Raw genomic sequence first — 15,000 nt, 5'->3', positions numbered from 1 at the left:
AGCTTCGAGTTCATTTCCTCTCATTTAGTGGGTGTGTCAAAGGTGTCGTCCAATCAGGAGTGATGTGAATATAAACTCCGCCTCAAGTTCAAATCAAGTGAAGATGTTAGAAGCTGCTTTAGAGACAGAGACTGAAACGTCAAGTGTATTTTCTTAAACGCGTATTTAAACTCAAACAAGAAGAAAACAAGTATTTATCCTAAATCCTTGTCACAATAAAACGTCTCTGACGTGGTTCCGGTCGAGTGACGACGGTTTGTTTCAGTTAAAATGTCAATGAGCTGAGATGTGGGTCAGTATCCATGGCGACCGTTTGAAGGGGATTGACATTTAATGATGCCTGAAGCTTAATATGCTAATCTGTGGGTGTGAGTTAGATTTCCTGTGTGTACAAGGTGTGTAGAAGTATTCTGCCCAGTTGTGTGTTGTTCGTTCAGCGTAGATGTGACATCGTTTAATTTTTCTGCTGCTTCCTTCTCACGATGTCTTTCAGGACAAACTTCTGCGTCAGGGCTCGTGTTGTGTCAGAACGCTTCTAAATGTAGAGGACACGTCCACTGAAGACGTTTTACTTTGGTGTCAATCGTCCCAGAATCAAACAACGAGACCGTTTCTTCATGTTCGAACATGAGCCAGTAAATAGAGAGATTATTTACAATAGGAATAATGTGACAGGATGAAACTTTACTTTTACTTTGTCTACAAATGTCAGGAAAAAACAAAACGCATGGCAACATGAAATACACAAACACACAAGAATATAACACACACAAATAAACACACAAGAATATAACACACACAAATAAACACACACTTCCTCTGACACACACAGGTGATCTCTCTCTATTTCTTCTTCTCCCTGGATTTCTATTCCTCGTTCTGTCGTTCAAACATTCAGCTTAAAATAACGCTTTCCTCACACACACACACACACACACACACACACACAGTTTAGTTGAGTGGCTATGTGGGACAGCAGCTTGGGGATAGACAACTGATTCACTTTGAGTGGCACATGGATATTTGTTGTGTGTGTGTGTGTGTGTGTGTGTGTGTGTGTGTGTGTGTGTGTGTGTGTGTGTGTGTGTGTGTGTGTGTGTGTGTGTGTGTGTGTGTGTGTGTGTGTGTGTGTGTGTGGAAAGCGTTATTTTAAGCTGAATGTTTGAACGACAGAACGAGGAATAGAAATCCAGGGAGAAGAAGAAATAGAGAGAGATCACCTGTGTGTGTCAGAGGAAGTGTGTGTTTATTTGTGTGTGTTATATTCTTGTGTGTTTATTTGTGTGTGTTATATTCTTGTGTGTTTATTTGTGTGTGTTATATTATTGTGTGTTATATTCTTGTGTGTTTGTGTATTTCATGTTGTCATGCGTTTTGTTTTTTCCTGACATTTGTAGACAAAGTAAAAGTAAAGTATACACACACAGACAGACACACACACACGTATACACACACGTATACACACACGTATACACACACACACAGACACACACACACACACACACACGTATACACACACACACACACAGATACACACACACACAGACACACACACACACAGATACACACACACACAGACACACACACACACAGATACACACACACACAGACACACACACACACAGATATTCTCTTTTCTTCCTCACCTTTCTGTTCAGCTCCTTTTTTCATTTCATCACCTTCTCTCACTCCTTTTCTTCTTTTCCACTCTCTGGTCTTTTTATTCCTTCTTGTTCTCTTTTCTCTTCCTGTGCCCTCCTTCTTTTTTCTTTTCCTCTTCTCCTCCCTCTGTTTCTTTCCTCCTCACTAAACTCTTGTGAATTATCTTTCTCCAGAACCTGTTTATTTATTTCTCCCCCCCCCCCCCCCCCCCCCCCCACACACTTCTCTGTCTTTTACTCTTCTTCTTTTCTTTCCTCTTTGTTTCTCTTCATCTTCTCTTCTTCTCCTTGTTTGTTTCTTCCTCTTCTTCTCTCTCCTTTAATCTGACGTCCTCCTCTGCTGGTTCTCAGTGTTTCAGTCTAAGTAGGTCGCACACTACACACACACACACACACACACACACACACACACACATACACTCTGCACACACACACACACACACACACATACACTCTGCACACACACATACTACACACTCTACACACACACACATACACTCTGCACACACACACACACTACACACTCTATACACACACACACACACTTCAAACTCTACACACTACACACACACACATACACTCTACACACACACTACAAGCTACACACTCTATACATACTACACACACACTACACACACACTCTGCACACACACTCTACACACTGCGCACACACTCTACACACACCCTGCACACACACTGTCTCTCCATCGTGTGGTACATATGCACAGTGACTGCCCTCTACTGGTTGAAGCACAGCTGTTGCAGTGTGGCCAGTCTACAGATGTGGAGATGACGTCACCTGTGAGACGGAGCTGCAGCGGAGACGTCCAGTGTTGTCCAGTGTTGTTTAAAAGTAGAACATGACTCAGCTCAAACCTTCTCAAGTCCCAACAACTTTAAACTCCAACTGCAGCAGGTTTTACTCACAGGACGTTTCCTCTGTGAGTCTGAAGCTTCATGTTCCTTCATGTTTCATCTGATCTGTTAGTTTCACTTTGTAATTCAGGGACTAAAGAGTCGTGTCCGTACCAGGGACACCTAGTGGTCGGAGGCTTTATGTTTTCAGGTTGTTCGTCCAATTAGATTTCAGAGGTCAACAGTCACAGTGACCTCATATCAGTCTGTACATACGTTCTCCATTATTCTGCTGCACTTCTGTCCGTCCTGGGAGACGGATCCTCACATGTCTCTCTGAGGTTTCTACGTTCTTTTTAGTAGTTTCACTCTCGTTGAGTTAAGGACAGACGATGTCACAACTTGTTAAAGAGACAAAGGGCGATACAAATAAAATTTGATTGATTGACATAAAATGTGTGTAGAGTGACACTGCTGTGGTTAGTGAACAAACACAGGGCCCAGATTTACTTTACTTCATCTTTCAAAAACAGATCTTTGTGTTTCATCCTCCACCTCGATATTCATTCAAAACAGATTTAAATGAAGTCAGAGTTTACGTTTAAGTCTACACACACACACACACCCTGCAGATAGTGGAGTTTTTAATGGAGGATAAAACAGGAGGATAACGAAGTGTATGAAGCAGACAGCGGAGGAGAGAAGAGGAGCAGTGTGGAGGAGGAGAGGATTCATATAGATCTGATAGATTGGAAGCTGGAGGCTCAGAGAACGCCTGGGGGAGAGAAGCCAATAAATTGGAGAGAGAGAGAGAGTGAGAGAGAGAGAGAGAGGGAGAGGGAGAGGGATAGACAATAGCTGCATGAAATTGGATTGAAAGAGAAACAAAATGAGAGATAACAAGCAGAGGAAAGGAGAGCGAGAAAGAGATAAAGATGAAGACAAATGAGGGAGAAAAGAAGTGACAGTGAAAACAGCAGAGGATGAAAGAGATGTTGAAGAAGCATCAGAATGAACGATGGAGCAAAACAGATGTGCTGAGGAAGAGGAGAGCTGGTTGTTCTTCAGCTTGTTTTACATGAATTTCATCATGAACCAAAATCGTTGGTCAAAAACTTATTCTGAACTTTTGTTGGCACAAAATGAAAAATCAGGATGAAATGAGACGTCAGGAAGATGAACGAGAGCAGAAGAGGAGAGAGATGAAAAGATAAAGACATGAAATCTGAAAGAATAAAAAAAGAGGAGGTGGAGACGGAAAGAGAGAAAGAAACGGAGACACATGAATGGACGAGTGACAACGAAGCTCTGCCAGCAATTTATTTGCAGAGCTACACATTTTAAGACTGTGTGTGTGTGTGTGTGTGTGTGTGTGTGTGTGTGTGTGTGTGTGTACATACACTGCTGGGTTATTTTTACTCCTCTATTTAAAATCTGCTTGGGGATGCAGAAGCGTAGGAACTGAGCGTCGTCTCACTTTTCCTTCATCTCTCCATCTCTCCTGCTCTATCTTCCGTCCCTTTTCTCCCATGATGCATCAGCCCTCACATGCTCTCACCACACGTGTTTCAGTTCCGATGCTTCTCAACCATCTTAGCTCCGTTTTCAGCAGCTGTCCAATATTTCAAAGACAATAAAGTCCATGTTCTTCAAGTGTGAAACATCTGATGTTTAGAACTATAGCTTCATCCATCCATCATCCATCCATCATCTTTCATCTTTCATCCATCATCCATCCATCATCGATCATCCATCCATCATCCATCATCTTTCATCCATCATCTTTCATCCATCATCCATCATCTTTCATCCATCATCCATCCATCATCCTTCCATCATCTTTCATCATCCATCATCCATCCATCATCTTTCATCCATCATCCTTCCATCATCTTTCATCATCCATCCCTCATCCATCATCCATCCATCATCCATCCATCATCCATCCATCCATCATCCTTCATCCATCCATCCATCATCCTTCATCCATCCATCATCCTTCATCCATTCATCTTCCCTCATCCCTCATCCATGTTGTTTCTGGAGACACATGAACTCGACTTCAGTCTGAATCAGTTTCAGTAATTTTTCTTAATTTTCAGATATTTCAGTGATGACTGTTGATCTCTTTGATCTTTGACTAATGTTGAGTGGAAGTAAAAGCATCATCAGACTGACATCATCATCTGTCTCTGGTCCTCAGGTATGTCCACGCCCTCTACCTGGGCGCTCAGAGCCGTTGGCACAGCAACGGGCCTCGTCGCCACTTCCACTGGAGGCTGATGTTTGAGAGCGCTGACATCACCATGCTCCGCCTCCTGGAGGCCTTTCTGAAGTCTGCACCGCAGCTCGTCCTCCAGCTGAGCATCATGATCCATGGAAACACCGTCCTCCCTCTGCAAGGTGAGAGAGAAACTCCTCCTCACACACTGTTCCTCTCTCTCTCCCTCTCTGTCTCTCTCTCTCCGTCTCTCTCTTTGTGTAGATGAATTCCGTCCATGTTCTCTCACTTTTACTCAAATGTGTGTGTGTGTGTGTGTGTCTCTCTCTCTCTCTCTCTCTCCCTTCCCTCCCTCCAGGTCTCTCGGCCTCAGCCTCTCTGGTCTCTCTGGCCTGGATGATCGCCTCGTACCAGAAAGTTCTGCGGGACTCCCGTGACGACAAGCTGCCCATGTCATACAAGGCCGTGATCGCACAGATGCTGTGGCACTTCTTCACCATCGGGGCGAGGACCGTGGCCTTCGCCCTCTTCGCCTCCGTCTTCCAGCTGTACTTCGGCATATTCATCGTCAGTCACTGGTGCGCCACTTGAGACCCGATGGGTTCACAGTGAGAAGTTTAGCATTGGACACCTGAAACATGATGAATTATGTTTTTATAGTTTCTTCTTCAGGTTTAGTTTCCACGTCTGTACTGTGAGTTTGCAATTACACACAAATGCATTTTTGAAGTGGTGTTAGGGCCTTTAATAAATCATACAACACGTGTACTGAGGGTGTGTGATAACACGGTTTCTGAATGTGACATGATCCAGTGTTGGTTCCTGTGTTTCAGGTGTGTCATGACGTTCTGGATCATCCAAGGAGAGACTGACTTCTGCATGTCCAAGTGGGAGGAGATCATCTACAACATGGTTGTGGGCATCATCTACATCTTCTGCTGGTTCAATGTGAAGGAGGGCCCCAGCCGTTTCCGTATGACCGTCTACTACTTTGTGACGCTGGCTGAGAACGTGGCCCTGACCGCCGCCTGGTACACCTACCGTGGCCCGCACACCTCCGACTCGTACGCCCTGGTGGTGGTGTGCCTGGTGGCTTGCAGCTTTGCCCTGGGAACCTTCTTTATGTTGGTGTACTACTGCTGGCTGCACCCTGATGGGCCTGTGCTGGGCTCTCAGTGGGGGGGCTGCGTGGACGAGGGCATGGTGGGTGCAGGGGGGGTAGCGGGCGTCATCGATGCTTGCCTCACCCCTTCACAAGGGTCACAAACAGACATGGTCATTACGAGCCCTCCGAGGACACTGCCCAGGACTAAAGACACAGGGGAGCCAGTTCCCGGGGAGAGAGATAGGGACAAGGAGAGAGACAGGGACAGTTGCCTGCCTGTCTTCCAGGTACGTCCCTCCCCATCCTCTTCTCCTGCGCTCCTCCACAGGACCTCCTCCTCATCCCGTGCACAGGAGGGTCCCGTCATCAGGATCGACCTCCCAAGAAAGCGATATCCGGCCTGGGATGCACACTTCATCGATCGCCGGCTCCGCAAGACCATCTTGCTTCTGGAGACGACGTCAGCCGTCAGCCCGCGGATACAGTACAGGAGTAGCCTGATGGGCAGCAAAGAGGTTTTAGAATATGAGACAACGGTCTGAGTCTCCTAAACTTGAAATGCAGTCTGGGACCAGCCTGAGTTCTCATCCCAGGACGACCAACGCCAGGAGAAGCATGAAAACGAGTGTCAGGCAGCCGCTTTTCACAGAAGAGGTTGTGAGGACTTGATTGTAAAATGTGAAGTGCAATCTGGGACCAAGGCTCCTCTGAGGACACAGTCCAGGAGTAAGTAGCATGAATGAGCCCTGGAAAGTTACGCTGATGATCGTCATCTTTTTTTAAAACATGGAGGTGAGGAATTGAATCCCTCATCTTGGGATCAAGGGGTGACATTTAGATTTAGCTTCATCATGAACATTCAGCACAAGAGATTCAGGAGCAGTGAAGCTACGGAGTTTAAAAAAAAATCTGCTGCATGTACCTGAACCTTGGACGTGGATGAGGACAGACATTTGTCTGCACGGGACATGAAATCATTTTGGTTTGGCATCAGAACCCAGTAAACCATCAGTTCTGCATCTGTGAACTATGGTGAAAAGAAATCTACTTTTCCAAACAGAAGACACATACACTATAATAAAGTAGAAACGTTTCAACACCACTTCAATTAGTGGAAGTCCGACAACCAGAGGATGAATGATTCTAAAAGTGTGAATGAAACAATGTTATTTCAACATTTTCAATTCAATTAAGCCGCGTTTTTACAAACTGCTCTTACCTCCAGATCTCCAGCTCGTTGCTGGTTTATTCATCATGTCAACATAAAGTAGGAAATAAGAATTAATTTGTTCTCGCAGAGGATGAGAGATGATGACTTTTCTTATTTGTTCCATTCATGCATCCAAAAGGTTTCATGTCCCCGGCAACCTTTCGTAACCATCGGCTACAAGAACTAGTCTTTTACTTTGTTCTTGGGTCTCATGAGAACACAAGAACCCATCAAACTCACGTCCAGGTCCAGATGGTTTACGAAATGTGTGAAATGACTCGGGTGAAAACGGTCACTGTCCACACGTGTTGGAAAAGTCCCGTAGTTTACATCAGCTGCCTGAGGAGAGTCTGACCATCAGGACGTACGGTGGATCACTTCTGGAGCAGCTACGACAAAAGGTTCTGGAACCACAAACAGGTCTGTGACGTACAGATGAATAAGCTGTTATCATTTTGAAAAAGTGATATGAAGGGTAACATGATGGGGGGGTGCTTTAGCAGAAAATAAATGTCTTTAATCGTGTAAACAGAAAGAAGGATTTATTTAGTTGGAGTTAGTTAGTTAACAGTTTCCACAGGAAACGTGTTCAAAGAAAATCAATAACAAAACTCAAAGATGCAAAGTATCATGGTCTAATGGCAGGTTAGTTAGTTAGTTAGTTGGTTAGTTAGTTAGTTAGTTAGTTAGTTGGTTAGTTGGTTAGTTAGTTAGTTAGTTGGTTGGTTAGTTAGTTAGTTAGTTAGTTGGTTGGTTAGTTACCACAGCTGCTCTTTCTGGTTAAAATGTACAGGCCTTTGATTTAAAGAGGTTCAGGTTTGAACTGAGGTCACAAGACACAAAAACTCAATAAACACTGATAATAAATCTTGTTGAACTGAAGCAGCCGGTCAGGACTCATCGATACTGATGGAACTCTGTCCTGATCAGTTTCAGTCAAAACACCGGTCACCTGACCGCTCACGTGCACGCAGCATGTGTGCTGCTGCAAACAGGAAGTCTCACAGATTGCTTGAGTAACATCTGGTCTCCTCCACATGTAAACAGCTGTATCGTAGTAGAATCCAGAATGGAACCGAACAACGGGCTCGTGACACTTTGATTCTCTGTGTTGTTCATCTCTGGAAGCTGAGGCTGTTTGTTTACTTCCTGAAGGAGGTCATGTGACAGGAGCCTGACCAATCAGTGAAGACTACGTCCTGACTGACGTGAGCGTCTACGTCATCGTTTCCAAACATCTCAGTTTGTGTCCGTCCACAAATAAACCTGGACCAGCAGCGTTCACACACTTCTCTGTTTGAGCGTCTCTGAAACTCTTGAGTCATGTGGACGTCAGACTTTAGCAGAGGTCATGTGACGTAGTAGAACGTAGGTGACCACCTTCAGAGGTCGAAGTTTAAACACCGCCCCCTTCAGGTGTGAACCAGTGTTAACATGAATTAGAAGAAAGTTGAGTCTGGTCCGAACCTGGAGGAAGAAAACTCAATGTCATGGTCCAGTGAACATAAAGTAAGAATTCAGATTCTTCATGTTATTCTGCTGCTTCATTACTGACGAGAAGAATCAACTCAGTTCAATCTGTCGACAGAAAGAACACGGTGGTTTTAATAATCTGTTTAATGCTGATGAAGAATGTGTTGATTCTAAAGTGTTGAAGAAAAAACCTTTAGTCTTGTGAACCTCAGGTCAAAGTCTCACAATCACTTACCTGCCAGGTACTTTCTCTTTTCGTTCAGTGGAACTGTTGGTGGAACTGTGGCTTTAGAGCAAAGATCAGTGACGTCTTTAGGAATCATCATCTTGTGGTGGCTCATTGGTTAATTACATAAACTGTTTCTCTCTGGATGGTCAAGTATCAAATAAACTCTTCGCTAAAATAGACTGAGAATCACAAATATCCTGTGGTCGGGTTAACTCGATCTAGAGTCTGGAGTTAACGCTTTGTGAAAGTGTTTAATGTTGAGATCAAGATATTAAACGTGGCGTCACAAACGACTCCACCTGCAGAAAGGTTCCGTTCAGATTTTCTTTGAAACGTTCCGCCTTCGTCTCAGTCTGCTGCTAACCTCGCTTCACTGTCCACACTTTGACTGTTTGCATCTGGCAGTGATTCAGTTTCTGAGAATGTGAACAGTTGTGGATCAGCACTGCCGCTAACAAGGTTTGTGGTTGTGTGTGTCCTCTACCAGGAAAACCAGGGACACAGATTAAAACCTGCTGGTGGAATAGTTTTGTTCTGGGGACAGTGTTTGTCCACCTGAACCTGTTGGTGCTCATGGTGCTGAAAACACGGACTCAAGCGTGATCATGTTAAACATGATCATGTAAACATGATGTACAGGTGATTCATGTGTTCACCTTCAGGCGCTGATGAACCGCTTCTTTGTGGTTGAGGTAAAAATTCAAAGTGGTGAACTGGCTGTAAATTAACGTGAACAAAAACATGTCAAAACAATGAGTTCAGAAAAAAACTCAAATCATCTTTTATGAATTGATGCAAGTATTTCTGTTAATTTATTTTTGTATTTGTTTTATATCTATTTCTCTATTGTTTACTCACTCAGTGGCCATGTCTTTGGTATGACTCTTATATTAAGATGTAAAAACTGATTTTTTTTTACTCATTCTATATATCTGTATATAGCAGAGTGACGTGTGTGTATGAGTGTGTGTGCCTTGGTTTGTGTGTGTGTGTGTGTGTGTGCCTTGGTTTGTGTGTGTGTGTGTGTGTGTGGATGCGCTCTAAGGTTTTTGATAATGCTGCTTAAACATCTTGAGTGAACGAGCTGAAAAATAAACCAGTGGTGAAAATATCTATGATGATGTTAAAAAAAACAACTGATAAAGTAGATGGAATAAAACTGTAGTAAACTTGAACTCGAACAGACGTCAAAATAAACTGTGTTGTCATTTGTCTTGGGACCAGAGTCAGGAAGTACCTTCATATACTTGTATATATAAATACACACACACATACAAATATACTATATCATGTGATGAATAATAATGTCACGTGTTAGTACTGTGTTGAGCTTCAGGTTTTCATAACTTAAAACACTGAAATTTTACTTTTTCATGTCGTCATTGTATGAAAGTGAAAAACTAAAAACACATCAGTGTCATGTTATTACATGAAACATGTTATAACATGAAACATGTTATTACATGAAACATGTTATGATGTAATATGTTATAATAACATACCATCATGTCTACCTCCCTTAAAGGAGAAGTTCCAGCATATGGTTTGTAGATCTACTCACCCATGACGGTTTGGAGTAACTTGGAGTCCTTCGGACGCTTTTAGATCCTCACGCGATCGGCGTATATCCGTACAACGCAAGTGACTGGGGCATCCACGATACAGCCTCTAAATAACCATTATCTGCCATGAAACTCTTTATTTACTATGAATCTCCAGCACTAGTCCCCTGTGAGTCCTAGTTGCTTTGTTTACATCCCGGGCTTTCACTGGGGTGATGTCACCGAGGCGTGCAGCCGCAGATCAGCTGACGATCAGCTGTGTTTGTTTACACGGAGTTTGTTGCTGCTAGTTTTGCACAACATGACAGAATACTTATCAGGTGCTTCACAGTACAGTGTTCTTTTATAGCAGCTGTGTCCTGGTGCTCGGGCGTATTCACCCGGTTAGAGGCTAGCTTACTTCAGCGGGCTAACGAGCAGCCTCGGAGCTAGCGTTAGCTCAGCGAACCGAGAGCGAGTTGTCTTCCTGTTTAATCAACAAACCGGGTTATTTGCATTCAACTTTTTCTCCTAATCTTTTTTCTCCATCCTTTCTCCTCTTCCTCGTGTTTTCTTCATCCCAGTTTTCCTCCTCTTCCTCGTCTCCCGTTTGATGCACACACACTCACACACACAATCATGCTGCTGTGAAGTTCAGAGCACGTCAGACCTTGTGTGTGTCTGTGTGTGTCTGTGTGTGTGTATTGGTCTTTGTTGATCATTGTGTTACAGCAGGTCTAGGTCAGTGCACGTAGACAGAACTGATCCCCTGAACAGTAGTTTGTGTACTAAGTGTAATTTGTGTAACGTGTGTGTGTCTGCTGTAAAGACAGTTTGTTAACTTGAACCCTACATGAAATATTTGCACATATTGAGTTTCCTTAGTGACCAAATACTAAACATAAGTTAATGTTCTCTGTCTAATTCATCGATAACTGATCTGAATACTTTTGGAGTACATCAAAGCAAAACACAGAAATGTATTAGAAGAGTTTCACACCAGAGATTACTGAAAATGTCATATTCAGTATTCACGGAGTTTTTCATGGATATTTCAGTTGATCATAAACGATGAACCTCAGTCAAACACGTCAGCATCTTTAATATTCACAAAGAAACCAGGTCGTTCAAACTGTTTCCTGTTAGAGTGTAAATAAAGGTTCATTTAAATATGTGTTGTGAGTAAGACCTTATCAGTCTCTGGTGGAGTTTCCTCTAGGACAGGAAGTGGACTCTGTTTCCTGTTCTGTCCTGTGTGTGTGTGTGTGTGTGTGTGTGTGTGTGTGTGTGTGTGTGTGTGTGTGTGTGTGTGTGTTCCCCAGGAGGGTCTAAAAAGAACAATCAGTGTAGAAAGAGAAAGAACAAGAATGTGGAAGCTAAAATAAGTCAGAGAGAACGATGGAAAAACAAGTGAGACACAAACGCCAAGAAGCTGAACCACTTCAGGACCAGGACTGAACCACTTCAGGACCAGGACTGAACCACTAGGACTAAACCACTTCAGGACCAGGACTGAACCACTACAGGACCAGGACTGAACCACTACAGGACCAGGACTGAACCACTAGGACTAAACCACTTCAGGACCAGGACTGAACCACTACAGGACCAGGACTGAACCACTACAGGACCAGGACTGAACCACTAGGACTAAACCACTTCAGGACCAGGACTGAACCACTACAGGACCAGGACTGAACCACTTCAGGACCAGGACTGAACCACTAGGACTAAACCACTTCAGGACCAGGACTGAACCACTTCAGGACCAGGACTGAACCACTTCAGGACCAGGACTGAACCACTTCAGGACCAGGACTGAACCACTACAGGTCTGAACCACTACAGGACCAGGACTGAACCACTTCAGGACCAGGACTAAACCACTTCAGGACCAGGACTGAACCACTACAGGTCTGAACCACTACAGGACCAGGACTGAACCACTACAGGACTGAACCACTACAGGACCAGGACTGAACCACTACAGGTCTGAACCACTACAGGACCAGGACTGAACCACTACAGGTCTGAACCACTACAGGACTGAACCACTACAGGACCAGGACTGAGGAGAACTGAAGCACGATGGACTATGAACCAAAGAAATCCAAAAAGGTACAGTGTCATAATTTAGTAGAATTTGACCTTTGACCTTTGATGCTCAGCTCAATTCATTCATTATCAGGAGATAAACTCAGCTGAGTCAGGATGAACACACACTGACAGAATCACAGACACAGACACACACACAGACACACACAGACAGACACACACACAGACACACACAGACACAGACAGACACACACAGACAGACACACACAGACAGACACACAGAGACAAATCTAGTTAGAGTAGAGTTTATTCTGTTGTTTCTGCCCCCCCCCCCCGCAGGGTTTTGTCTCCCCCATTAAGCGGTTGGTTTGGTCCAAGTCTGGTCGCAGGTCTGTAGATCGAGGCAGCGTTTACCGCCGCCCGCTACACACCGTCCCCCTCTATCCCCCCGACTACGTCATCCACCCTGAGAGACTGATCTTCGACTACGTGGAGAAGGAGGTCAAGGTAGAGAACACAACAATAAATCTGCTGACCTCACGTTCTCAGCTGCTTGAACTCTGACCTCTCTTCGTAGTTCCTTGGTCACCTGACCTGGGTGTCGGTCACACTGAATCCCTCCAGTCGAGATGAACTCTTACAACTACTGGATACAGCCAGGGTTAGTGAAACCTATTCTTTCTTACTGACATCATCATCCATCCAGTCAACCTGAACCCAATCTAACAAAAGATTAGTAATCAATAACATATCTATTCTGAAGAACTCTTGAAGTTATTGATGCACAACCAAAGCCAAGGCAAATCAATAACAAATCATTGTTGGGTTTATCAATTAGCAGTTTAGAACTAATAACCTTTGTTAGGTTTAACACATTACCACATAAAGTTACTGTGTGTAGAATCTATATTCTTTATATCGTCTAGATTTACCACTGACTGTTTGTATCTTTGAATTACTTATATTGTTTATATTTCATGTTTAATGCTGTTTGCACCGGGGACTTGACTTGTGACATCTAGTGGTGAAGTGTCACGTTGCAGCTGAACAATCACTTGTTTCTGATGAGCGTCAGTGTTACACGTTTTCTTTCTGCCTTCGTCAGCATCGATCCTTCAATAATCAGGTCAGCTGTGGTGTGTTTGTCAGTAGCAGCTGAAGGTTTTGCCGTTGAGGACCAGTGTGGATCAGGACTGTATCCTGAGTCTGTCCGCTCGTTGTCTGCTGCTGACGTGGAGAGACAACGAGAAGCTGCTGATGAGGGTTCCCACTCATGAGATCGCTGCTGCCTCCTACCTGAGAGACGACGCACTGCACCTGCTGGTCCTCAAGACAGGTGAGGACACAAGGGCGTCTTCAGGTTTCTGACCAATGAGCATCAAGCATTGAGTCATGTTAAAGGGACATTTTTTGTGTGTCTTTGGTTGACTGGGTCAGACTTTTGTTATTGAAGAGGACGCAGCTGTCGTCTTTTACTAATTTCAGTCACGTGACTCTCACATGCTGTGGTGGTCACTTTCATTTTCTTTCTGGATGAGGAATTGAACTTGTGTTGTTACTGAACAGAGGTTCGTCAGTTGGCTAGCTAGCTTAGCATTGAAATTACAACATTATATTGAGCTGGTTTCAGATTGAATGTTCACACATCAGACTGACATTAATCCTCTCATCGAACTTTCTGAAGTTGAATCAGCACATTTACAACATTTCTGACATATTTCAACAGCAGAGAAGATTTCTCCTGCTTTGTCGACTTCATGGGACATCGCTGTAAACACGAGTGGCCACAGGGGGCGCTGTTACTACAGTTAAAGCATCATATTTAGAAGAAGAGTCTCTTCTACTACTGAAAATCCAATGACATTATTTTAAACCCTCGTCCCACAGGTCTGAACGTGGACACTGTGGTTGCCGGGGACGATAGCCTGGACAGAAAAAAGCCGACAGCCATCGACGGGCGACGCCAAACAATGAGCTGCAATGCCGACCCGCGGCCAGCCGGGGGCACAATGGAGCGGCGACACACCATCTGTGGAGTGGACTGGAGGCCGTCACTGTCCAGAAGTAACCACGAGAAAAACCTGAGCGTGGACCGAGGGGGTGGAGGGGGGGAGAGAGGAGGAGGAGGGAGTCTGGAGAGGAAGAGGGTCGGAGGCAGCTGGGAGAGGAGGCAGCAAACACGTAAACCTGGAGGCAGCTGGGAAAACCGCAGGGCGAGGCCTGTGAGCGGGAGCTGGGGGGTGGGGGGGGGGAGGAGGGGGGAGCTGGGAGAAAAGGCATGGAGGAGGGGGGAGCTGGGAGAGGAGAGGAGGAGGAGGAGGAGGAAGCTGGGAGCGACGGCAGGCCTGCACAGGAAGCTGGGAGCGGGGGAAGAGCTACGGCAGCTGGGAGAGGAGGAACCACAACCCGCTGGAGCCCACGCCCTGTCCGGACGCCTACTGCAACCTGGTCATCCTGGCTGTGGACAACAGGGTGCGTCCCCCCCCGATCTGTCAGGAGGCCCAGACACAGAATGTTTGATTCCCATTATGAAGAGAAGCAGTTTAACTTCAGGACCATGTTTGAGTCTCTTAAAGTCAGATGAGAGGATCAGTACCTCGTCGGTACGTCCACTGAACACACCAGGTCGGTGGTTCGATCCTCAGCTCCT

General features: G+C 44.8%; 2 protein-coding genes across 2 annotated transcripts in view; both read left to right on the top strand.

Annotated features, from left to right (window-relative positions):
• Nucleotides 1-9,930, top strand: part of xkr7b (XK, Kell blood group complex subunit-related family, member 7b) — a 20,481-nt gene extending 10,551 nt beyond the window's left edge. Inside the window, exons 2-4 of the mRNA XM_069527120.1 lie at nt 4,720-4,919; nt 5,096-5,315; nt 5,571-9,930. Of these exons, the coding sequence (XP_069383221.1) occupies nt 4,720-4,919; nt 5,096-5,315; nt 5,571-6,384 (1,234 nt within the window). The 3' untranslated portion in view covers nt 6,385-9,930. The remainder of the gene's footprint in view (nt 1-4,719; nt 4,920-5,095; nt 5,316-5,570) is intronic.
• A 1,416-nt stretch (nt 9,931-11,346) lies between these two features.
• ccm2l (CCM2 like scaffold protein) overlaps nt 11,347-15,000 on the top strand; it is an 8,887-nt gene continuing 5,233 nt past the window's right edge. Inside the window, 6 exon segments of the mRNA XM_069527121.1 lie at nt 11,347-12,413; nt 12,690-12,857; nt 12,928-13,011; nt 13,503-13,686; nt 14,238-14,592; nt 14,594-14,822. Coding sequence (XP_069383222.1) covers nt 12,384-12,413; nt 12,690-12,857; nt 12,928-13,011; nt 13,503-13,686; nt 14,238-14,592; nt 14,594-14,822 — 1,050 coding nt within the window. The 5' untranslated portion in view covers nt 11,347-12,383.

The sequence above is a fragment of the Paralichthys olivaceus genome, chromosome 6, assembly GCF_024713975.1.
Source record: "Paralichthys olivaceus isolate ysfri-2021 chromosome 6, ASM2471397v2, whole genome shotgun sequence".
NCBI classification, from domain to species: domain Eukaryota; kingdom Metazoa; phylum Chordata; class Actinopteri; order Pleuronectiformes; family Paralichthyidae; genus Paralichthys; species Paralichthys olivaceus.
This window is presented reverse-complemented; position numbering and strand designations above follow the sequence as displayed.